The 26,565-nt window shown below is 40.0% G+C and overlaps 1 protein-coding gene across 1 annotated transcript in view; it reads right to left on the bottom strand.

Moving 5' to 3' along the window:
• The window catches only part of ANOS1 (anosmin 1), a 144,473-nt gene that overhangs the window by 27,604 nt on the left and 90,304 nt on the right, over window positions 1-26,565 (bottom strand). The window contains exons 5-9 of the mRNA XM_053309850.1: window positions 25,855-26,039; window positions 24,571-24,700; window positions 12,665-12,870; window positions 7,763-7,910; window positions 759-848 (exon numbers count right to left, since the gene is read on the bottom strand). Coding sequence (XP_053165825.1) covers window positions 759-848; window positions 7,763-7,910; window positions 12,665-12,870; window positions 24,571-24,700; window positions 25,855-26,039 — 759 coding nt within the window. The remainder of the gene's footprint in view (window positions 1-758; window positions 849-7,762; window positions 7,911-12,664; window positions 12,871-24,570; window positions 24,701-25,854; window positions 26,040-26,565) is intronic.

Genomic DNA, 26,565 nt, shown 5'->3' with positions numbered 1-26,565 from the left:
CTGGCTGAGGTTTATGGAGCAAGCACTCCCTAAACCTGGACTACTTGCTCATGTGTGTGCTGGGTTGCTTCCAGCCTGGCCACTCACAAAAAGGGTTCCTGGAGCACCCATCTCTTGGAGGAATACCCAATGCATTGCATGTATCGATCCACCCTGCTCTGCACTGCACGGAGCACAGCTGATAGTGTGGGAATGTCCTCCCACTGAGCAACAAATGTTCATCTGGGGGGAAAGCAAGGTTTGGGAAGCCTTCCGCCCACCTGCCAATGCTTCCAGTAGGTCATGTGAATTGCCCCATAATATCTTATTCAATAGTGTGCTTATTTAAATGCCATTTGTAATCTATTTTCCAGTTTCCCCAGAAGGGTCAAAAACATTGATTCTTCAAATGCTCTCATCACAATCTCTTTCTCACACACAAAAGATGATATGCTTTATATATTATTTGTATTTGAATATTCAGCATTGCAATCTACCTGTTCTGCTCAAAGCTTCTTACCTTATAGGCAAAGGTCCATAACTTAGGGGCCATAGCTTAGGAATATAGCATTGCTTTTTAGGCCAAATTATCAGGCATCTGCAAATAATTCTCAGCTAAGAAGTTTGGGAAAGACTTTTGTCTAAAGCCATGGAAAGTTGCTGCCAGTCAGTGGAAAAAAAAAAAACTGAGCAAGACAGAACAAATGTCTGACTTAGTTCAAGGCAGCTTGCTATATTCACATGTGCTGATATGACAGTCAAAATAATTTCTCACAAACCTTCTGTCTTCTTCCAGTAGACTTTCACCTGAAGCTGATCATCCTGATAAAAAGGCACTCCAATTTCAAGAAGACGAGTGGGTCTTCTTCCTTTGAAGGATGGAAGAGCATCAGTTAATGTTTAGGTCAGAATCAGAAATAAGCAGCACCTGAGAACTCTACATTGAATAAAGCGCCAAGCTTCTGTTCTATGCCTGTGACACACATGCACTCACTCAATATTTATTCATATCTACATCTATATATGAGCCACCTAATGGCACAGCGGGAAATGATTTGACTAGCAAGCATGAGGTTGCCAGTTCGAATCCCCATTGGTATGTTCCCCAGATTATGGGAAACACCTGTATCGGGCAGCAGCGATACAGGAAGATGCTGAAAGGCATCATCTCATACTATGCAGAAGGAGCCAATTGTAAACCCCTTGTATTCTATCAAAGACAACCACAGGGCTCTGTGGTCGCCAGGAGTCAACACCAACTCAATGGCACACTTTACCTTACCTATATCTATATACACATACATGGACCCTTGAAAAAATGGGTCCAAATTGGGCCTAAATATATTTTTTCATTCATTCCAAAGCAAATGGGAAAAAGTCCCTAAATGAATGAAATAACTTATATATCATTTGGGACATTTGGAAATTAATTCATTTTGTAACAGGAAAGCCTTTCCTTGTAGGGTGCCGAGCTCATTTTACATTTTTACCAAGATAACACTGAAAAGAATTGGCAGAACTTTTGTAAGTGGCTGCCTTTGAAGGGAGCCATTTCCCCCCAATGTCCTGTATGTTGCAGCATTTCAAGAAACTGTAGAGAAGGAGCAGTAAGGAATGGCCTCTGTCACAAAAACACTGGCCTCCACTGATGAAAAACGTTTCTTCCCCAATGTCCTGCAATGTCCCCCCACCAAAGGATTGGGGGGTGGGGTAGATGGCAGCACCAGAAAAAGATGCCAAAAGGAGCTCTGCCATTCCTCTTCAACTTCTAACACTGAGAAAAAGTGTTAAGAAGTGTCAACTTTTAACAATGCCACAATATTGTTTTTACAGTATTAAAATGAATAAGATGAAAATGGCTGCCATTTGTTACAGAAAAAAATGTTGCTTTAACCAATAACGAAACAAATTTCTTTAAAAAGGAAAGGAAAACCATTTCTGTTACACTCCTCTTTATTAATATCACACGTACACAAACATACACACACAAAACAACATACATACAAAATACAAGAAGTTGTTCTGGTAAGAACTAATCTGCCTACTTTCCTTTCACAATAATCTTAACTGATAATTACCATCATCACAAGGTAGCCCACTTCAGCCTTAAACATTCACACATCCACCATCTTGAATTGGGGTGGATGACATCATTACAAACTATGCTGTTGATGTGTCATCATGTGCAACTCATTACAACTGTACCAAATTTGGTTCAGATCAATTAGGCAGTCCACAAGTTAGCCCACTTGCACCTCAACCGTTCACACATCCTCCATCTTGAATCAGGGTGGATGACATTATTGCAAAATATTTGCAGTATTTTTAATGTAAATTGCCCTGAGCCATTTTTGGAAGGGTGGTATAGAAATCAGATAGTTAGATAGATCTTTAAATATGCCCTTGCAATTAGATAGATCTTTAAATATGCCTTTGCAACATCCTTAAGTGTCCCTATACCTGTAGCAAATTTGGTTCAAATAGGTTAGGCAGTTCACAAGTTAGCCCACTTGTGCCTCAAACGTTCATGTGTCTGCCATCTTGAATTGGGGTGGATGACATCATCACAAACTACAACTGTACCAAATTTGGTTCAAATTGCTTAGTTGGTCCACAAATTAGTCCACTTGCATTTCAAATGTTTACACATCCGACATTTTGAATCAGAGTGGATGACATCATCACAAACTATGCTGTTGAGGTGTCCCTATATGTTCTTATAACTGTGCCCAATTTGGTTCATATTGATCCAGGCATTGTGAAGTTGATAGTGGGAGACACACACTTGAACACATGTCACACACACAGAATGCTGGGTGCTCTCATAAGCTTACATTCCTTAAGGAAAACATGAATCACAAAAATCATGAACCAAAAAGAATAATCCAGAGCTTTTTGTTAACAAAATTGTGTTTTACTTCCGTTTCTTTTTAAGAAAAAACATGTATTGTCCCAAAAAACCCCTCATGAAAGATCATGATATGTTTATAGCCAAAGTGAATCAAAATGAATTGCAATCATAATGAATTCAGAGCTTCAAACGACTGAACAGTCAAATAAATATATTTGCATTATTTTAATCAAATGGTGGTTCAGGGCAATAAATTTAGAGCCAAACAAAGCAGTAGTTTTAAAAAAATGTTGAGGTTGTTCACACGAGCAGCCCTGCTAAGGCTTGTACAACCTACTTGGGTAGGGCTGCTCATGTGAAGTGCCAGGATCAAGGCTGATCTCAGGGCTGCCTTGCCATGTAGCCTAGGGTTTCCCCCCAGGCTTATACAGAGGTAAGGGCATGCACACTCTTACTCCAGTCCCCCGTCATGTGTCTACGTATGCTGCAGGCAGACCGAGCGCCCGGCTCATGAGGAAATTCCCCAATGCACCGTGCTCATCGCACAGTGAATTGTGGGATTTCTGGAGGCTGGGCAGCATTTTTCCAGCCTCCAGAATGCCTTGTGGCTCACAAAAGCACCAGTCATGTGGGCGCACAGGCCATGTGGCCCAGGACCTCACCGGATCATCTGGGGGAAAGGTGGGTGCTATCCTACCTTCCCCCCTGCTTCTCTCCCTTGCACTCTCAAAGGTCGTGTGAATGACTTCAATAAGTCTTATCTACATCAGCCAACTACAAATACAAACTAACTAAAAATGAGCAGGATACATGAAAACATAAATCAAAGGAATAGCAAAATTCACAGAATTATCACTATGCTATTTTTTGAAGAAATATAGGTAAGATCAGACAACCCTAAAGCAGTGTTTTTAAAACTAGCAGTGATTATTTATTTGTTCTGCACATCACAGAGGAAAGGCAAAAAGCAAGGCATAAAGTGCCACTACATTTAGTACATCTTAAAGGAAAAAAATTCTTCTTAGGAAGCTACAGCAAATAATTTCTGTTTAACTTAGGAGGGCACATGCCTGCTCCCATGAGCGAATTATTAAAGCAAAGCATTACAGGGATGGCCACCTTAAATTCCTCTCTCCAACCTGCCTACTGTCATCCAGGAATTGATGGATCCACCATATAAGTGCCAGAACTGGAAAAAAAAAATCTTAGCAAGCCGTGGCCCTGATCTTCCCAGCTCAAAATATAAAAATCCATATTAAGGTAAGGAAACAGCAATCAAAGATGAATCAGCTAGCAGACTTCACAGAAATATAATCCATGCTGTTCTGAAGGGGGAAAAGGAGGAGAGACAGTTAAGAAAAGATTAGAGTGTGTCAAAAAGCTGTAGGAATGAATATAAAACTAGTTGTGGCAAATGGAAAAAAGAGTTGCCCTTGAAGTGAATGTAAACTGATAAAACCACAAAACTCACATGAAGAGATAAGGGTAACAATCTAGACTGGCAATGCTTGTGTATGGTGTAAATTGAATAGGATATGATGTAGAGTTGGGAGATGGCTAAGTATCAAAAAGTGAACGTGTAACAACTATTCTGTTCTTCACTAGTGCCTATGTATGTATGTATGTATGTATGTTAAAATAACATGAGGTAACATACATACCATATACAGGTGAAACTCGGAAAATTAGAATATCGTGCAAAAGTCCATTAATTTCAGTAATGCAAATTAACAGGTGAAACTGATATATGAGACAGACGCATTACATGCAAAGCGAGATAAGTCAAGCCTTAATTTGTTATAATTGTGATGATCATGGCGTACAGCTCATGAAAACCCCAAATCCACAATCCCAGAAAATTAGAATATTACATGGAACCAAGAAGACAAGGATTGTAGAATAGAACAATATTGGACCTCTGAAAAGTATAAGCATGCATATGTATTCAGTACTTGGTTTGGGCCCCTTTTGCAGCAATTACTGCCTCAGTGCGGCGTGGCATGGATGCTATCAGCCTGTGGCACTGATGAGGTGTTATGGAAGACCAGGATGCTTCATTAGCGGCCTTCAGCTCTTCTGCATTGTTTGGTCTCATGTCTCTCATCCTTCTCTTGGCAATGCCCCATAGATTCTCTATGGGGTCAGGTCAGGCGAGTTTGCTGGCCAATCAAGCACAGTACACTGTATACTTTTCAGAGGTCTGATATTGTTCTATTCTTCAATCCTTGTCTTCTTGGTTCCATGTAATATTCTAATTTTCTGGGATTGTGGATTTGGGGTTTTCATGAGCTGTACGCCATGATCATCACAATTATAACAAATTAAGGCTTGACTTATCTCGCTTTGCATGTAATGCGTCTGTCTCATATATCAGTTTCACCTGTTAATTTGCATTACTGAAATTAATGGACTTTTGCACGATATTCTAATTTTCTGAGTTTCACCTGTAGTCCTCACACAAAACATGTTAGTTTTAATCTGTCCATGGGCACACACAGAAGTCTTTAGTGCATAGGGTAATGTTGGCTAGCTCCACTCTTAATGTTGGTGGCCCTAACAGTCAGACTTTGGCATCTGCACATTTAGCAGAATCTGTGAAAGGCAGCTGTACAGGTATTGGGCAACTGGTCCCAGAGCACGGCCTAAAGGCACATGATGAAACCACCTTGCTGAAGCTAAGTAAGTCTTGGTGTGGTCAGTGCATGGATGGGAAATCCATGTGTACCACCTTTGGAGATGGGGCCATAGCTCAGTGGTAGAACATCTGCTTTGCATGCAGAAGGTCCCAGGTTCAGTCCCTGACATCTCCAGGTAAGGAAACCTTGTAGAAGCCACTGCCAATCACTGTAGACAATACTGAGCTAGATGGACCAATGGTCTTGACCTGGTATAAGGCAGCTTCCAATGGGATCCATGATCATGCAGTGTTCCTAAAAGTGTGGAAACCCTTTCATACCTTCAGCTGAACATCAGGACTTAGTACCAACTGGTGCATTCGAACTCCACTCAGTATAAGCATGAAAAGCTCATCACAAAAGAGCTTGATCATCACAAGAGCGCTTGAAACACAGTTGAAAATGACCCAACCAATATGAATGAATCATATTGCATTAGTCCTTTCCAAGGAATCAGTTCCATGCTCTGAAGGGCTTCTAACTTTGCCACATAATGGTACTCCGACTATGTGGTTCGGTCATTTAAACACTGTCACAGCCACATAGCAGTTGCTCATACAAAAGTACATGGCTGTTACTAAATTGCTATAAGAACATGAAAAGGCACCTAAATGTTTAATTCTTGTTTTAAAATGTTTTTAAATTGTTAATTGTTGTATTATTGTTTTTAATTTGTTTTAGCTTTTCATTGTTTTACAAGTTTGTTTTAATTGTAAACCGCCCTGAGCCATTTTTGGAAGGGCGGTATATAAATCAAATAAATAAATAAATAAATGGGCAGCAGCTGATACCTGTCTTAATATTTTTCCAATGTTTACATGTTTAACTAGCTGAACCCGCACAGAGCATCTGTGCGGTAGTTCACTTCCTTTTTGGGGTTAGTTGGGAGAATTTGTTTGGCTGGTACTCCCACAGCTCTCTCACTTGCTCTGTCCCCCCCACAACAGCTCTCTTGCTCGCTCTGCCCCCCCCCACCGCCTCTCTCGCTCGCTCTTTCTCTCCCCTCTGTGCCTCTCTTGCTCGCCCTGTATCTCCCCCGTGCCTCTCTCGCTCGCCCTGTCTCTCCCCCCGTGCCTCTCTCGCTCGTGCTGTCTCTCCCCCCGTGCCTCTCTCGCTCGCGCTGTCTCTCCCCCCGTGCCTCTCTCGCTCGCGCTGTCTCTCCCCCCGTGCCTCTCTCGCTCGCGCTGTCTCTCCCCCGCGCCTCTCTAAATCTCCCCCCACACCGCCTCTCTCGTTTGCCCTGTCTCTCCCCCGCGCCTCTCTCGCTCGCCCTGTCTCTCCACTCGCACCTCTCTCGCTCGTGCTGTCTCTCCCCCGTGCCTCTTTCGCTCGCGCTGTCTCTCCCCCGCGCGCCTCTCTCACTCACACTGTCTCACCCCCTTGCACCTCTCTTGCTCGCGCTGTCTCACCCCCCGCGCGCCTCTCTCGCTCGCGCTGTCTCCTCCCCGCGCCTCTCTCGCTCGCTCTCTGCCCCCCCTGCGCACCTCTCTCGCTCGCTCTCTCTCCCCCCGCGCCTCTCTCACTTGCTCTGTCTCTCCCCCCCGCACGCCTCTCTCGCTCACTCTGTCTCCCCCCCCCACCTGCCTCTCTCGCTCGCTAGAGTCTGCGACCACCACCGTGGTCTTTTACACCACGCTTCTTTTACAATATAAAGACAAAAAGGTGTGAAGAATTCAACTATACAGGATGCGGTGGAAATGAAAACAACTTTTGTTACTCAGAAGTACTGTTGGAAGGTCTGTCAGAAAGCAGGGAGAAAACCAAGTAGATTCTCCCATAGGCAGCAGTAACTTCATTTTTCATGCCAGACTAGAAATGCACACATCCCTGAACAAACAAATCTTAAACTATATTCATCAGACTACTGTTAAAGAATAAGAATGCTCTGATACAGAATATTGCTAAACAAGAAATAATACAAAGACACAAGAAGAGCCCCTGGTGGCGCAGTGGTAAAAATGCTGCCCTGTAACCAAAAGGTTACAAGTTTGATCCTGACCAGGGGCTCAAGGTTGACTCAGCCTTCCATCCTTCCGAGGTCGGTAAAATGAGTACCCAGAATGTTGGGGGCAATATGCTAAATCATTGTAAACCGCTTAGAGAGCTCTGGCTATAAAGCGGTATATAAATGTGAGTGCTATTGCTATTGCTAAAACAAATACTATATAGGCACATAGCAACGCTGTCATGTATTGCATTCATATACAAATATCTTTTCTTGAACAAATGTCGTGACATTTGTGGAAACATCACTTACTGTTGTTAACAGCTGTCTGAGTAGAACTGAAGTGAAGAGATACCTTGGCACTTTTCAGACGTACTTGACCCCAGTATGTAACTGCTTGCAGTTCCACCATGTAGTTACTGTTGGGCTGGAGGCTTTCAAGGACTATATAATTCTGGGACTATAATTGAATAGAATAAATTTATTTCTGTTTCTCTCACACATTCACACACACACACACACACACACACACACACACACAGAACTATTACTAGCTTTTTACACCATTTTGGGGTCCTTCAATGCATTCCTCAAACCAGAGAAACTTAGCCCCATGGTAGTTTCAGGCCATTTCACAGTTTTACCGTAATGGACTAAAGAAAATTATTAATTATTATTATTATTATTTATTACATTTATATTCTGCTCTTCCTCCAAGAAGCCCAGAGTGGTGTACTACATACGTGAGTTTCTCTTTCACAACAACCCTGTGAAGTAGGTTAGGCTGAGAGAGAAGTGACTGGCCCAGAGTCACCCAGCTAGTTTCATGGCTGAATGGGGATTTGAACTTGGGTCTCCCCAGTCCTAGTCCAGTGCTCTAACCACTACACCACGCTGGCTCGCTCTGATTGCCTCTGAGCATATACAGAAAGATATGTGGCAGACGAAATCAGAGGAATAAAAGAGACAAAGCAAAAGGAAAGCAAGCTTTCTTCTCATATATGTTGATAAGAAGTCCCAAGGCTAAGTTGCACCTTTCACCTAGTTTCCTCCCTGCTTTTAACGAGATCAGGTGAGTAATGCCAGAAAGTGTGATGTGGCTCCCTTCTATCTCTATTCGAGTGATTGCTTTCAGCGATCCTTTGTAACACATTTCATTTGCTTAAGGAGCAAATAGAGGAAAACACTCCAAACATAATCTAATTAAGATTCGATATTCATGCCTTACATGGAGCAAGCACTCCTGACATCTACTACCTTTCCATACTTATGTTAAATAAATAAATAAATAAATAAATAAATAAATAAATAAATAAATTTGCTAGCCGCCCCATATCAAATTGTTCTCTGGGCGGCTCACAACAGAGGATCATGTCTCCGGATATATTTTTGCTTATAAAAGCCTTCTCAAAAGAAGGCACTGATCTCTTACAAGCTTGAACTCTTGTATCTTTGCATTTGCACCCTACCACTGAACTCTGCACCTCATGCTGCACAAGCATATGCTGTGTCAGTACCCCATAGCTCGTACTTGAGCCAACTGGAGAGAAGGAGCCCAGCTAGAGCAGGAAGCTATGAAAAACGGCTTTACTCTTTCTGTTTCTCTCACTCTCAAACCTCTGTCCCCCTTCATAGTGCTAGGCAGGGTAGATGTGATTTAAATCAAATTGATTTAAATCACTAGTCAGTAATACTAGATTTAAATTCATGGTTTTGTACATAAAGACTCATTCTTGCTGGTATAATCTTAATTAATATTTGCAACCAGATGAAGGTTTCATTTTTGGTGCTCTTCTAGATTAAAAAATTGCCCAAAATAATCTTACAGAAACCTCTTGAAGAGCATGACATTGTGAATGGATTATCTGAATTCATTTACCAAAAAATTTAAACACTGCATATATACAACCTCATGCTACATAATTAAAAACTAATCCTTATTTCATGATGAATACCTTTTGGTCTATAATGTATCTTAAATAGAAAACTATCTTTAGATAGATTTTTTCCCCTCAAAAAGCATTTTAAATAAAAAATCCTATTTAAATAAAAAAGTCCTATTTAAATAAAAAAAATCTGATTTAAATCAAAACCTGATTTTTTTATTTTTTTAAAAAAAAAATCATTGATTTTTATCCACCCCGGTGCTATGACATGGCGAATATGCTTTAGGAGCTTCCTGAGCTAAAGATGTGCAAATCAATTCAAATTCAAATTGAATCTAGGCGAACCAAGCAATTTGAATCAAATCACCCTTTAAAAGAGTAATTCAAAGTGAATTGAAATTGAATCAACCTGATTCAAATTTGAATCAATTCAACAATCGTTTTGGTGCCTTTTTTAAACCATTAAGGCACCCTGATTGGTTTTGAAAGGCACCCAAACAGGATTGAATCGATTTGAATCAACCCTGTTTTGAACAGATTGGATTCTAACTCAAATTGCAAAATTTGATTCATGCACATCACTATCCTGAGCCATTTCCAGAGAATCAGCCAACCCAATTAGGGGAAGACCGTCATTAGTGACATCACCAGGTGCTAATCTCTTACTTAACTATCCTCTTTTCATGTTCTGTACCCCATTATCCCTCAATAAAACAACTCTTTGTTTTCAAGGCATGTGTCTAATCTGTTTTGTGCTTTCCAACACGTCCATGTCACAACCAACTTTCCTGAAATACTTTAAAGTTCATATAGCCGTTAGCTGGTCTGCACCCATTAGTGGGGATGCTAATTTCCCCACTTTGAGTAAAGCATAGTCAAGAAGGGTGGTTACTACCACTCTTCCATGCAGACCCATTAATCTCTCTCTCTCTCTCCCCCATACATACACACACACACACACACCAGTAATGTATTTTCTACAACACTTCTACTTCAGCATTTCCTTGTTCTGTCAAATGAACCTAAGACAGAAATTAAAACAATAGGGCATTTCACATGATCTTCATTAGGGTAAGAGAAGCCTCCTTAAGCAATTCAGAAGCTGTGCACTCCTGAACTTGTTTACACATACAAGCATTCATGAAGCAAGATCACCTAGTTTTCGAGGGAAAAACCTTCTCCTTTGATTCCCCCACCCCATGTAAAAGTCCTTAGGATTCTGTTTGATTACTTAATTATTACTTACCTATCTGGCAGCTCTCCTGACTCTCACAAGAGCTGCAATGCATGGGATTAGTCACAGGTATGTCTTATAAAATTAAATATATAGATACAAAGGCATCCCTGTGAGTTTGGAGACCTGCCAGATAGGCTAGCCACGGGATGGGTGGGAGGGAAGAAAATGGCAGCTGCGTTAGCAGCCGGTGAAGAAAATGGGGAGGCGAAGAGAACAGGGAGCCCGCCAGCTAGAAAGCAGTGGGGGGGGGAGAAGTGGGCGGGGGAGGAGAAGAAGCAGGCTGGCTGGCTGGAAAGCGGGGGGTGGGGGCGTTTGCCGGGCAGGGGGAAGAAGAAGTGGGTCGGCCGGCCCACCAGCCAGAAAGCAGTGGTGGGGCAGAGAAGTGGGCGGAGAAGTGGACTAGCCGGCCGGCCAGAACACCACAGGTGGTGGAGGCTGGGTGGGCCAGCCGGCCGGAGGTGCAGATGCTTTGTGTCCAGCGCAGCTAGTTTCAAATATTATAGCTAAGAAGTATTTATATCACAAAATTACACTGATCCAACAAGAAGTCCTATTGGGCTCATATCATGATGCATTGGATCAGAAATGTCAGGGGGAAAATAGGATATTGCTATAGTTATATTTATAACTTTGTGCTGAAGCAACTAGAAGCATCTCTCCTCCTCTTCTGGATTAGCAAAATTTGTCTCCTGTACACAAATGATACTACTGCATGGGCTATATCAGTACGGGAAATAGCTAAGCTTGCTCACTACAGAAAATATGTGTTCTTCCCAAAGTGTTGATCTTGTCTTTGCAGCTATGCAGCCTAAAGACTAGTTACTTTGTGTTTGATGCAACTTATGGATATAGTAGCACACATCTAATCTAACTGAATTTGAATTCATCTATGGTAAGCAAAGGTCTGGTTCATATGTACTGTTGTATTTATTTATTTATTTATTTTGTATTTTGGTCACACAGAGCAAACCAAACTTTCCACACCACCAAAACATCTGAAAAAGTGGGTCTCAGCTATGAAAACATTTACCATAACATGCATTGTGCATTAGGGGTACCAAAGATTCTTTATTGTTATTCTAAAGTATAACACAGGATCCCTAGTTTTTCTAGCTAGCAATGGTATAAATGGGCCTGGAGAATAGCTTGTACTGTTTGTTTTTCTGTTGCTAACAAATGCTATAGTTTAAATATAACAGAAGGCAGTTTACATATCAGGGAACACAATTGTATTCTATTAGGGAAATAGCAACTATTACCTTTGCATGGTGTTTTTCTATCCTATTTCTCCTAATAGGCATGCATCCCGCTTTTTTGCCAAATACAAGAGTTAGGCAGATGCCAAGGTAAAACATTTTTCTTTTATTCCAAAAGACTCTTAAGCTCTGTGGTCTGATATTCTAAAAATGTCATGACTAGATTGCTATTCTGTGCATATGTGTGTGTTGGTCTTTTAAAAAAGAAGATCAGAATAATTAACTTATGGAAAAAGAAGAGCAGACTTATGGAATTCACTATTAACTTATGAAATTCTCTGCCACATGATGTGGTGATTTCCACTAGCTTGGAAGGCTTTAAAAGTGGCTTAGACTTGGGAGGGCAGGTCTATCAATGGCTACTAGTCTGGTGGCTATAGGCCACCTCCAGCCTCAGAAGCAAGATGTTGCTAAATACCAGCTGCTGGAGCAATGGCAGGAGAGGGGGCAAGCCCTCACCCCCTGCCTGTAAGCTTCTCGGGGGCATCTGGTGGGCCACTGTGGGAAACAGGATGCAGGACTAGATAGGCTTCAAGCCTAATCCAGAAGGGCCATCCTTATGTTCTTAATAAAAAAATAATTATCTGAATTAAAATAAAATTAGATAAGCTATCAGTTCATAGGCTTCTTGCTTAATAAACTTCAGCTGCTTATCATTTTTTACATACCTGACTTCTGAATGAACTAATTTATTTGTCTTATTAAAAAATTTCCTTTATGGATGTAAATAGCTTCATACTACAAGGCCAAAAGGAAGCTTAAAAAACGATGGTGGTATCTTTAACCACCATCCTACCTATTTACAACCCCCACCCCCACTTTTTCCCCTTTTTACCCCATCAGTAGTCTTCCTTCTCTTCTTCTTAGTTGGAATGAGTGCCTTGCTGTGGACCGTCCAGCTCCAGAAGACTTTGTAGTGATGGACTGGAATATCAGGTTCCTCTGGGAGATCCCAAACAATCCTTACACTTACGCTTCCATCACTGTTCACAGTAGAGTTGGAAATCCGGAGATTAGATGGGGCAGGTGGCGCAGATGGGTCTAATGACCAAAAACAAACAAACAAACAAACAAACAAACAAACGGTGAGATGCACAAAAATATAGTATTTTGTGTAGCGTCTGCAAACATTTTGGGTACAAATTTTGGGTATACAAATTTGCATACCCAGCTATCATGCAAATTAGTTTTACATAGCACAATCACATTGTTTACTACATTATGATAAATACTTTGTGAAACACAGTTGCATTAGTTAACATTCTCTGCATACAATGGAATACAAAGCATAACCCATGAACACTGTATGTATTGAATGCTCATGTGTAATTATCTATACCATTTTATATAGATAATGCTAACACAATATATAAAAGAATAAAGCCAATAACCAAGAACATACTATCCTTGGACAGAGAATAAAGATCATAATGGAAGGTATTTTAGAAAAGTTCCCCAATGTTTTATTAAATTCTCATATTTTCCCCATTTTCAGGTTAAAAATTTCTCCATGAGGCTAAACTTGACATTTTAAAGCTCTCTGGTTGAATACCAAGAGTGATCTTTAAAATGAATCTAGAAAATTGTGAGTTAGCAACAACGGCTCTTCATATATATTTCAATTTACAAGAAACATCACTAAAATGGTTTGCAGAAAATAAATGCTCCAGACCCGGACTCCAGCTGGAGTTACACACCTCTTGTCAAAAGTTGTAAAAACTTTACATAATTGGACCATTCTATTATGTGTGTGTGTTAAAGAAGCCTTCACAACTTCACATGTGTCTACGTCTATACATTTTAGTTAATTGTATCTAGCATATATAAAAATAGTGGCTGACAGTTGTGTGGTGGAACATGGGTATTCTAAACTGCCTGCACCCCATGGGTATCTGAAAAAATAACTGCGGTGTGCCAAAATTTCACTTAGAGTTTTTTGATATGGTAAATCTAAAATCATTTCTTCTTTAAATACTAGCAGAGTATCATAACTATAAATAGTAACTGAATATCAAAACCATCATATCATTTCACTGTCTCAAGAATGACGTTTCTCACTGAGCCTACCTAAAATTGCTAACATTAGTTACTACGCTCAACCCCATCTACTGAATACCACTCCAACACCTGAACAACAAGTGGATCTAGTGACTGAATTCACAACAAATGAGTGAGGGGGTCCTCTTGTTGTGTCATGCTGAAATATACTTACAGTGTTTTTGAAATAATGCTCACTACTAAATATCCAATCAATAAGCATTTTAAAACATCAAGAGTTCTAATGTTACTGCTAATTTCTTTCAGTTGGGCTAAATGAAATATAAATGAATGCCATGGAAATTTCCTGAACATGGCCCAGTACATTTAAAATGTGAATGGGGTGGGAGGGGGGAATAATGCATTATGATATTAGAGATGACAAAAGTACATCTAGAGTACGTGACTTAAAGTCAAATCTATACAACAGACATAAACATTTGAAAACAAGTTTAATAGTATGGAATCTTGGAAATCGTAGTTTTATGAGGGTGCTATAAATTCTCAGACTTTAATGAAAGGTTTTTTTCTTCAGATTAAAAAAAATATTTAGAAGAAAATGTTCATTGGTTGGAAAACCAATGTTGGTCAGAAAAGGCTGTGTAAGTTGTATTAAAATTAGTTTCATAGTGCAGAAAAGAAAAGCATAAGTTTTAGGTTTAAAATTTTATTTGCTGGAATAAAACCTCTGTTAATCATTACAGTATGTTACTAAATCATAAATGTTATTTAAAAAAACATTTTTACTCAAACTGCAAACCAAATGAACCCTCATTTCAAGCCAGAAGTAAAATTAGATGTATTTAAATAGGGCATTAACAAATTGACACCAGACATTTGCTCATTTAATGCACAATTCACTTTGTAATGGTGAAAAAGATGCTAAATGAGCTTTCCAGGCACATGAAGTTCATCAGATAATCCTAAAGATAAATGATTTCACTGAAAATTTTTTCCTCATTTATGGTATACAAGATGACACAATTACTATTAAGGAGGACATGGCTTCATGTTTAAGGATTAGCAGATGTGAAATAAGAAATTATGTATGATGTGGTGAAGCATGAATTTCAATTGTGTGTATACACGTCTTCGTATTGTAGGGAAGGGGAGTGTGCCAAAAATCACCTGCCTGTGAGAGAACCCCCACCCCCCACTTCAGAAGAAGGGATGCTATCGCTGTGCATGTGCCTTTTTTGACTGCACACATGCAGTCACACGTGTAGCTTTAGTTAGGATATCGGTCACGACAGCGTCTCAAAACATATCTGTTGTTTCACAGATGTTTATAAGGTTTCACTTAATTCAGTTCATGTTTGTTTGCTTCAGAAAACAGACTTACAACCTATACACAGTTATTAAAATAAACTATGTTGAACTGGCTGACAAAAATCTGTAGTCCTTATCAAGGCAACAGGCAACATCTGCAGTGGCAGTAGTACCAGGTGGAGCTAGCAGAAGTAATTTTCCACTCTTCTCTACACATTCCCAAGAAGATGAAGATTATACCATTGAGTCGGTGTCAGCTCCTGGAAACCACAGAGAAATGTGGTTTTCTTGGTAGAATACAGGAGGGGTTTATCACTGCCTTCCTCTTGTGCAGTATGAGGATGCCTTTGCTGTTATCACTGAAGTGAACATCCGACTCCAGCACCTTCCTATATCGCTGCTGCCCGATATAGGTGACTATATATATTTACTGGGCAAAGTCTGAGCAACTTAATGGTGCAGCAGGGAAATGACTTGATTAGTAAGCCAGAGGCTGCCAGCTCAAATCCCCACTGGTATGTTTCCCAGACTATGGGAAACATCTATATTGGGCAGCAGCAATATAGGAAGATGCTGAAAAACATCATCTCATACTGTGCGGGAGATGGCAATGATAAACCCCTCCTGGATTCTACCAAAGAGAACCACAGGGCTCTGTGGTCTAGACGGTACACTTTACCTTTTATAGGCACAGTCTGAAAAGCACACTGGCGGGGATTCGAACTAACGGCCTCTTGCTCCCTAGGCAAGCTGCTTTCCCGCTGCACCATCACATTCTTGCGCACATTCTGCGCCACCCAAACTTCTTGGAAAACTGTGGCATGGCAACAGTGTGGGATTATGGTGCTCGTGCCTCAGGTAGAGGCAAGAGACAACTTAGGTTAGTGGAGCATCTGCTAGCAGATCATGCTGCATGCTGTTTCTAGAGTCTCATCTCTGTCCCCCTCTAGTCAGCAGAGTTGAATTCCATGTTGTTGCTGAGGGTCCTTTTCTGGAATAAGGTTTGGAAGAGAAGCACTGCTCGCACTGACTTAGGCTTAAGCTACCATTGCTCTGTTACCAGCTAATGCAACCTAAATTTTGTTTTGGGTCACAATCCAAATTGGCAGCATCTGTGTAAACTGTGTATATTTAATATAGAAGAAAATCAGATAAAAGTGGGCAGTGAGGCAAGAGATAGTATTCCTTACGAAGAGCAGTGAGAAGTCATCTGTATCTTACCGCTAACTTCCCCTCATTGTCTGCACTTCTGCTGAAGCTAAGCTATCAGTATGACATTTCACTTTCCCAGCATATCCGGTTTTGTTTCATCACAGGCTGCAGAAAAGGGAAGGCAAGCAAGGCAAGGCATAGAGTGATTTTTGGGATAGCCAAGGCTATGCCTTCCAATAGGAAAGGATGCAACATTAACAAGAGGTGGACTAATCTGGCAACAACAGCTAGTCTAGTGTTTCATCAATGCCATTTGTTTAAAAGGAGACAATCCCAGGGAATTGTGAGGCATATAACCCTTTACACTCTAAAAACTTTTGTGTCAACGTATAAGGCTATGTATTTGAAATAGCCAATACCATTAGCATGGTATCATTTCTTATTTTGTTCTGCTGTATTTGTTGGTAAGCCCCATCCTAAACACTTGTGCATCAAAACTTAAAATTTGGATTTCAGTGACTTACTGTGTATCACTTCATGCTATCACACCTTGATTCACCACTTCTACATCCAAAATAGATGGACACACCTGCATTGAATACAAGTTTTGCAACAGGACTATATGATATGAGTTTGTGTGCTACTGTTGCCCACATTATTTCCTAATTGGTGGTTATTTAATATACCCTATCTTATGTGGAAGAAAAACCACCTAATGGTGCAGCAGGGAAATGACAATTAGCAATCCAGAGGCTGCCAGTTTGAATCCCCACTGGTATGTTTCCCAGACTATGGGAAACACCTATATCGGGCAGCAGCAATATAGGAAGATGCTGAAAGGCATAATCTCATACTGCGTGGGAGGAGGCAATGGCAAACCCCTCCTGTATTCTACCAAAAGAAAACCACATGGCTCTGTGGTCGCAAGGAGTCGACACCGATGGCACACTTGACTTTATGTGGAAGAAACAGAAATAAAGCTGTTCAGATCTTTACAGACAAATAGGTGTTTTCATAATTCATTTCTTGGTGTTCAGTTACGTAGTTAAGGCAAACACAGACAGATATTTTGATTTCGCTCATGTAAGTATCTTTATTGTGAATAATATTTGGATTAAACAATTTGACAGTGACCTCCCACTTCCAGAAAATACAACCTTTTGGGATCAAGACTCATAACATTCTCACAAATCAATGCAAATACAGTATTTGTGTTGTACCCACCAGAAATGCTTATGTGTTGTTTTTTTGTCCTCAAGCAGAAATAATCACTGCTGAAAATCAGGTTTGTATTCTGCTCTATGAGCCACCTAATGGCACAGGGGAGAAATGACTTGACTTAGCAAGCCAGAGGTTGCCGGTTTGAATCCCCACTGGTATTTTTTCCAGACTATGGGTAACACCTATATCAGGCAGCAGTGATATAGGAATATGCTGAAAGGCACCATCTCATATTGCATGGGAATCAGAAATGGTAAACTTCTCCTGTATTCTACCAAAGAAAACCCACAGGGCTCTGTAGCCGCCAGGAGTCAACACTGACTCGACAGCACACTTTACTTTTATTCTGATCTACATTTTTCATCAAAGAGCCTTCATTTCCTCTTCCACCCACTAAACTGAAGCCAAGGATATTTTTGTTAGCAAATTAAAGTTGCTCAGTTTAAGTACAAACCTAAATAAGAGCCAAACATTACCTAAACAGTTTTGTGTTGAGCCTGCAGTTCAGTTTTATTTTACTATATAGATCAATGGTAGATATTAATAACAAAGCAAAATCATGATTGATTGAAATGTTGTAAATAATGCATGATTGATAAACTGGCCTTGATATAAAATCGCACTGTTGATTTCCTCTTGACAAAAAACTGCAGATTTGTAGATACAAAATCTAGTACACATCTCTAATTTGGCCAATAAATCAAGCTTTTGGTACATCTGATCTATATGGCACACATAAGAATGCTTCACACCCTAGTTGTCCTCCACCTGATAGCTGGGTTCTTATCATTAGCCATATTTTCACTGTCCCAATTGTGTACTACAATGCTCAGTAAGAAACAGGTGGTCAACTTTCAAAATAATGCTTACACATTAGCAGAAAGACATCTCACAAATATGAGCTATGCTAGAGGTGGCTGTAGATATAACTTCACTTCATTTGATTAACGGATATACTTTTAAATTGGAATTGGAATGGTGTGCAGAAGTTACTGGCAAAAGGCCCCATGGTAGCTTGGCAGACTTAAATTAATTGATTCAAATTAAGAGTAGGACACAGATGATTCTTCAGGGAGATTAATAAGTAGATTTCATAGGCAGCTTTCTATGCCACTGACCAGCTGTGGGGTCTTGGCACATTAGCAGGCAGACACACATATTATTAGTCATGTAAAGCAGAACCACTTTGCAACCTGGCCTACCTAGGCTGCCCTGAGAATTCTTGGCCTTCTTATGGTCACTGAAATGCATCACATCTGGATGAAAATACTTAAGTGATAATGGACAAGAATGTGAATTCATACGAGAGAGAAAAGCACAAAAGAATTTGGAATTCTCATTTTCAAGTAAGAATGTAGATTTAGCTATAGTATAATTCAGAATTCACATGTTACAAATAAGGGTGTTTTGCTCTTCTCATTTAAAATGGGAACACCCACCACTCTTTTAAAAAGTGTTTTAACTCTCTTTAAAGGTCTGTTGAACCTGAACTACAAAAAGAAGTTTCCAGCTACTAAGTAGTTTCACAGCTCATGCAAAGGGATAGGTTTTGCCCACTGGAACCGATATACATAAACCAGCTGTGCAACAATATTAACCATTTATTGCTCTCATGGGAGCAACAGAGAGCATTTTATTGCTACAATTGGGTGTCTGTTCTGGTTTTACTAACACTCCATGTATGTGTATCACGTACAGCATGGGCCCTTATAACCTGTGAAATCAATGCTGTCTGCTTTAATTCCACTACCAACACAAAGGGACTGCAGAGAAAACTAAAAGGATTCATGGACAAGTTTTGACATTATAAATTATTATCAGTTTGGTATCAAACCATCAAACCTAAGGATCCTTGTCTTATCATAAAGGCCATCTTGCCAAGCTGAGAAGTACATGTGTCAAACTCATGTCTAACATTTCTATTTAGATTACTTTTCTGACATCTCCACCAGTTCTTTACTTAAATTGGTGTCAAACTTGTATACAGAAATTGTGATATCAGAGCTGGCACTCAAGGAAACTTGGCAACTTTATTTTCATTCTATACATTACAGTATATTTCATCTTATTCTTGTACAAATGCTGTACTCCTGCATTTACTTTCCAGTAGCTAAAAGTCTAAATCAAGGCAGCTATTAAAAGCAATTCTCTACTGTAGGCACACATGTACCAAGATCAACTGTAAGTAAAAACTCTCTCCATTTGTCTACCTCAAGTGTAATCAGACAGCAAGGCAGATCCTACCTGAGGATATACAAAGAATGTCTTCCTGTTGCAGGAAGTCCTGAAACAGAACTTCCAGGGATGAGAGGACCTTCTGGTGACAGAGAGCTTCAGGAGCAAGGGAGAGCGCTGTGCAAGAAAGCTCCCATTGCTGTTCTGCAACAGTTTGTGCAGAAAGGGAGTAAACAGAGGAGCACATGCATTCCACCCACCCGTGAATAACCATAAGTTCCGTTTACATGCATGCCTTGTCGGTCTGTCAACCACAAGTCCTTAATCTAGGACGCATGTGCAGATTCAGATTTACACAAAAGTCTGCTTCAAGAGGCATAAAAGATTGCATCCAGAAATGTACTCAAGATTTAGGTCTGTGGGACATAGCAGACTGCAGCGAGCAATATACATATATACAGCAAGTGCCACCTTTGTAAAGAAGCAGATGAAACCGTGGACCACCTAATCAGCTGTTGTAAAAAGATCACACAGACTAACTACAAACAAAGGCATGAAAAAGTAGCAGGGTTGATACACTGGAACATCTGCAAAAAATACAAACTACCTGTAGCCAAACATTGGTGGGACCATAAAATTGAAAAAGTTGTAGAAAATGAAGATGTAAAAATATTATGGGACTTCCGACTACAAACAGACAAACATCTGCCACACAATACACCAGATATAACTGTAGTCGAGAAGAAAGAAAAACAAAATAATCGACATAGCAATACCAGGGGATAGCAGAATAGAAGAAAAAGAAATAGAAAAAATCACAAAATACAAAGATCTACAAATTGAAATTGAAAGGCTGTGGCAGAAGAAGACCAAAATAATCCCAGTGGTAATTGGCGCCCTGCGTGCAGTTCCAAAAGACCTCGAAGAGCACCTCAACACCATAGGGGCCACAGAAATAACCATCAGCCAATTACAAAAAGCAGCTTTACTGGGAACAGCCTATATTCTGCGACAATATCTATAACAATTGACAATAAAATTCTGGCATCCCAGGTCCTTGGGAAGGACTCGATGTCTGGATAAAACAAACCAGTCAATAACACCTGTCTGTGTAAACCAGAAATAATAATAAAAATTTGTAGTTTTACAGCTGCTGTTTCCCCTAATTTTATGGTGTTTTAAATTGTTTTTATTGTATATTTAATATGTTGTGCACTACCCTGAGATCATGAAAAAAGGGCAATTTATAAATCTATGTAAGTAAATAACCACTCATCTCATTCTACCTGGTAGGAATTAAGGTGCCACCTATGCTCCAGATCTGTTTGTAGAAATGCTGACTTTTCTCTCATTGTATTATGTTTAATAAATACTAAATAATAGTAGCAGTGCACACAGACCTATTTTTGGAAGCACCATGTGACAGAAGCACCATGTTGTCTGCATACGGTAGTATAAATACTAACCATTTCTACCCGTGAATCGTCATAAGATAGCTACAATGACTGGATTCAGATGTAAAGCTCAAACATAGTACAAAAGACAAACTATTATTACCTGCTTTTGTTTTCCATCTGCTAACAAGCCAGTTTCATAAGATCGTCATTTCATGTCCTTGCAATGGTGCAAGGAATAGAAATGTGGTTGATCAATTATTTGTAAATTCAGACACAAAAATCACAGTTAAACTAACCATGGTTTGCAAACTCACTTCAAAACTAGTTTCAGATCCTGAGGTTATTCTCATGCAAAGTGGAAGCCAGCCCAGTTTCCACTGCACATGAGAACCGCTGGGAGCCATGTGGCTCCTGGTTGCAGCATGGCAGCAAACCCTCTTGGGTAGCCTGCCACTTAACCCGGGTTTGGGGCCCAGGAGCGCCCAAAAAGCAGGTTCCTGGATCATGTGTCACTGTGGCGTGGCTCTGCACTGCAATTACTCACAAGCAGCCTCCTAATCAGGAAGCTGCAATGACTCCGCACCACAATGACTACAAGCCTCCCAGCATCAGGAAGTTCCCCAAAAGGCACTGTGTACTCGTGCGGTGCCCTATGGGACTCCTGGGGCCCAGGAGGCCCCCGAACCCCACTGCCCCAACTGGCTCCGTGACAGAGCCAGTAGTAAGCTGGGTGGCCGATCCAGCTGCCCAGGGAGGGCTCCCTGATCGTCTGTGGGGAGAGCGGATCAAACCCACTCTCCTCGCAAACCTCCTTCCGGCTATACACACGGATCGTATGTAGCGCCTTCCTGATTTGTTTGCCAAACAAACCATGGTTAATGAGCAGGGTCTGGTTCATACATAAAAAGAAACCATGACTTCTAAATGAGTCGTGATTGTTTAGAATCATGAATTAATATGTTAAAATAAAAAGGGGGCTAGAACATAGTCATGTTTCACTTCGCTGTTTGTCAAGAGACAAGTTTTCATGGAACCAGTAAAACTGGTTCAGGCCTTTAAAGCTGATATCTGTATAAAAAGCCTTTGTTAGTAAGAATAAAATCTATAATTGTTTTACCAAGTTTATCCTACAACTTCTCTGTTGATCATATTCAATACATCTTTTAGATTTACAAATAATAATAATAATAATAATAATAATAATAATAATAATTCTTCGATTTCTATACTGCCCTTCCAAAAATGACTCAGGTCGGTTTACAAAGAGAAATAACAAATAAGATGGTTCCCTGTCCCCAAAGGGCTCACATTCTAAAAAGAAACATAAGACACACACCAGCAACAGTCACTGGAAGTACTGTGCTGGGGGTGGATAGGGCCAGTTACTCTCCCCCTGCCAAATAAAGAGAATCACCACGGTAAAAGGTGCCTCTTTGCCCAGTTAGCAGGGACAAAGGTTATAGAAGAGTCTTCTTTATCTCAACATATTTGTAAATTAAATAGTCAATCAGAGAATCCAGCTAGCTTTTAATCAAAGATTTTATTCAGCAATCCTTAATCCCTTGAGGATACTTAACAAATGTTTAGCTATAACAACAAGCATGCTTATTTGCCTATAATTCGAAGGAACACTTCAATTACCCTTCTTAAATATGGGTACTAATCTGGTCAAAAAGTACATACTCTAAAATAGTATGTTATAGTACTAATAGTACGTCACAATGTTATAGCAATAAATCACAGCAATAAAATTCGAAACAAGGCATCGTAAATGTGAATGGCACCCTGCTGACAGCATATACAAGAAGTGCGGAAGCACACTTCAGAGAGGTTCTAATCTGGAAAGTACCCTGGAGGAAACTGATTATCTAGATCAATTTCAAACTGGCTTTTAGGTGGGAGATTTATGGAAGCAAGTATGACTTGTCTCCTTAGCTAAGCAGGGTCTACCCTGGTTGCATTTGAATGGGAGACGATATGTGAGCACTGTAAGATATTCCCCTTAGGGGAATATCTCTGGGATATATTTCCATGCAAAAGATAATGTGCTGGTCATTACCTATAAAACCCTGAATGGCTTAGGTCCAGGATATTTAAGAGAGTGCCTTCTTTGTCATGTACCATGCCACCTACTAAGATCATCTGGAGAGGTCCAGTTATGGTTGCCGCCAGTTCAGGACCAGACATTCTGTGGCTCCTCCAGGGCTTTGGAATGCACTCCCTGTCAAAATATGAGCTTCTCCATCTCTGATAGCATTTAAAAAGATCCTTAAGACATACCTATTTTCTCAGGCTTTTAATTAAAATTAATTTTAATCTATTTATTGTTTTTATCCTGTGGTTTCGGCCTGAGGTTTTATCCTGAGATTTCGCCCAGTCCCCCATTGGTTGCTAGCTAGTTACCCATGCCATCCTGCTACCTGCACGAAGCCACTGTTTACTTACTGTTTTATGTCCATTTCAATAAAGCTGTGGACATCAATTTTTCATATTTCCAAAAGCATTATAGCATGTATCTGTCTATCACCTACCATCATAATGGAATACATGGGCTTTTGCACAAGATACCTATTGCCTTTATATAAAAGATTTGTGTAGTTGTCACTATGAATTGTGTAGGTATTTCATACACATGTTTGGATTACAATTTTTTGATAAACATTAAGGTATCATTTATCCATAAACAGAAGTATTTCTTCTTTGGTGTTTTGCTTATGAGTTACCTAGGCAAATCTGAAAGACTTCTGTCATGGACTAACCTTTGGTTTAAAGCAGCAAAGGTAATTCTTTGCATTTTTAAAAAAGCATATGAAATTAAGACTTTTTAAAAACATACATACATTTTCCAAGAAAAACAAAATGCTCTATTCTGAATTTTTCTGGCACTTTGCATGAAAACATTCTAAAATCCTGAGATGTGACTGGAAAACATATGGAATGGTGAGACAGAAATGCTGTCCAGTCTATACACAAACCAAACAGGGACAGATAAAATTATTGATGTATATAAATTATTCCCTATTTTCTTAAAAATGACAAGTAGTCAGAGTAACTAGTGGCATACAAGCTTCGATATAACCAAACTATATTTTGCTTTGTCCGAATGAGCAAATATCTTGAGGAATATATTTCTGTTAAGACCAAAAAAAATTGTCACAACATTTTGTTGAGAGAGTCTCAGATCTTTTAATGTTTGATGTCCAGTGTCACAAGCACAGCAGAAACTCAGCTGTTATTACCAATGTTGAAAGAAATCTGAAAAAGACCTATTCATTGTATGATCCCTCAAAGGACAAGACATCAATGGCATCTTTAACCTTTAATGTATGTGGTAACTATCAAAAAACAAAACAAAAACCCCTTCTCATTCATAAGACTAATGGCTAAGTACAGAAAAGCTACCTGTTGAAAATGTAGCACAGAAATATCAAGAGGATTGGGTTGCATCTGAGTCTGATCTGACTTGGGGTGCAGAAAATTAAACACTAACCTTTTGAAGAGCGGAAGTGCTTGCTGGGAGCTGTGAAGCCTCTTGTTCCATGTACATTAGTGGCAGCCACTCTAAACTGATACCACCTGCTAGGCCTGATGTCAGACAATTGTATTCTCTCATCTGTGGTCTGCAGAGAAAAACAGGAGTAACACAGAGACTTCTTTTCCTTTGAGTTTTATGTCTTGTTATTGCATGCCTGTTTGTTTTGTTTAATTAGAAAACAGGAATACAATGAGGAGAGGGGTTTTGATTCTTTTTTCCATTTTTCATATCCTTGCAAACTTATGAGTCATCCATACAGGTTGGATCTGTGTGAATTATTTCATAGAATTAATAATATTTTGTAGTTTGTTTTCTAGAACTTTTCACCCCAGGTATGGTGTTGTGTGTATGTTCGGGCTACACACAGCCCACGCAATCACAGAGTCTGACATCTAGAGCACCCGACACCTGGGGAATTCCCCAATGCACCATGCTTGTCAAGTCCTGGCCTTCAGGGTTCCGTGACAAGTCCCAGCCTCCAGGGATCCACGCTGCTCCATGCAGAGCGGATCGTGTGGGTGCATGGTGGCATGCCGAAGAGATTCAACCATTGCCTGGGAGAAGGTAGGTGAAACCCTACCTTCCCCCCACCGCCTGCCCGCCCAGTTGTGAGGTAGTAATGCATATGAGCCAATCATTTTATCCTTTTTTTGAAAAGTGTGAATAACAAGCAAAGCTTATTAAATATGAACAGCCAAGCATATGTATTTGTTGCTTACATATTTGTTTCTTATCTCTTATGTTTTTGTTCCTGGCAACTGACACAATTCACAACAGATCAATAGAGACATCAAAAAGAACATAAAATAATATAAAATTAAAACCAAGAACCAGGAGTGGGGGAAAGGGGGTGGAACCAAAGAGCCAAAGCCAGAGAAGGGAGCAAAAACACAGAGAAACAAAAAGTTCTAAACGATTCAAAATGGCAACAGAAGGAAACCAAGTAGACTTCCTGGAGCAGGACGTTCTACTGTAGCCTAGAGAACTATACCTAGATTTAGACCTATCCTAAGGAAAGCTTTTTCTTTATACTCTTCTTCAGTTCACAATTTGTAAAATGGAATTAGTAATGTTCTATCCCACAGTTTTGCTGCCACAGCCTAGCTACTGCTCTAAAACCTACAGCATAAAGTTAGAGTGAGGTCAGGCACAACCACAAGTATTACACAAATTAATACTGATAAATCAGAGAGAGGAACTGAAAACTCTGAAAGTGGAAGTGGTGCTGGAAGAACTGACCTGTGCCACGGTTTGCCAACTAGTAGCATCATCTTCGCTAGGATGGATTCCATAGTTCCATCTCCTTTGTACTACATAGAGCACAGGTTCAATTGAGATATTGAATTTTGAAGACCATTTAACTTCCAGCTGTCCAGACTGAAGTTCAGTAAACTTTAATTCCTTTCTGGGTTTCAAAGGGACACCTGAAACATAACAGATGCATAACAAGAAGTAAACCCAGGTAGTTTTGTCCCATACAATGAAGGTAGCTGTGGATCAAACATACATTCATTCTCATTGTATTTAATGAAACCCAGGGGTATGTATGCTTATATGAAATGCTTTACTTAACTTTTATTTCTGAGTAAAACATTTTTAAGATGACTCAGTTGGAATAAAGGATCACATCAAGAATAAATCCGCAGTTATGACCACAGCTTTAAGCAATTCACAAAGTGACAGCTATTGTACCAGAATTCAGAAAATTGGACGAAACATTTTGACTGACAGACCATTCAGTGAAGCCAAGCCACTTGCTTCCCTACTGCATAGGGATTCATAGAATCACAAAATGAAAATTCAGTGTGAAGCAGGCTGGACACAGATCTTGCCTGAAGTGGCAAGCAGCCATTTCTGAGATCACAGCAATTGCTAAAAACCGACTATACTTGTGGGAGTGACAACGGGCCATGCTGTGTTGTATAAGCATATGGCAAGCTTCAGCATAAG

This window comes from Hemicordylus capensis, chromosome 3 (assembly GCF_027244095.1).
Source record: "Hemicordylus capensis ecotype Gifberg chromosome 3, rHemCap1.1.pri, whole genome shotgun sequence".
In the NCBI taxonomy this organism is placed as follows: domain Eukaryota; kingdom Metazoa; phylum Chordata; class Lepidosauria; order Squamata; family Cordylidae; genus Hemicordylus; species Hemicordylus capensis.
The sequence above is the reverse complement of the archived record's forward strand: the minus strand, read 5'-3'. Positions and strand labels throughout refer to the sequence as shown.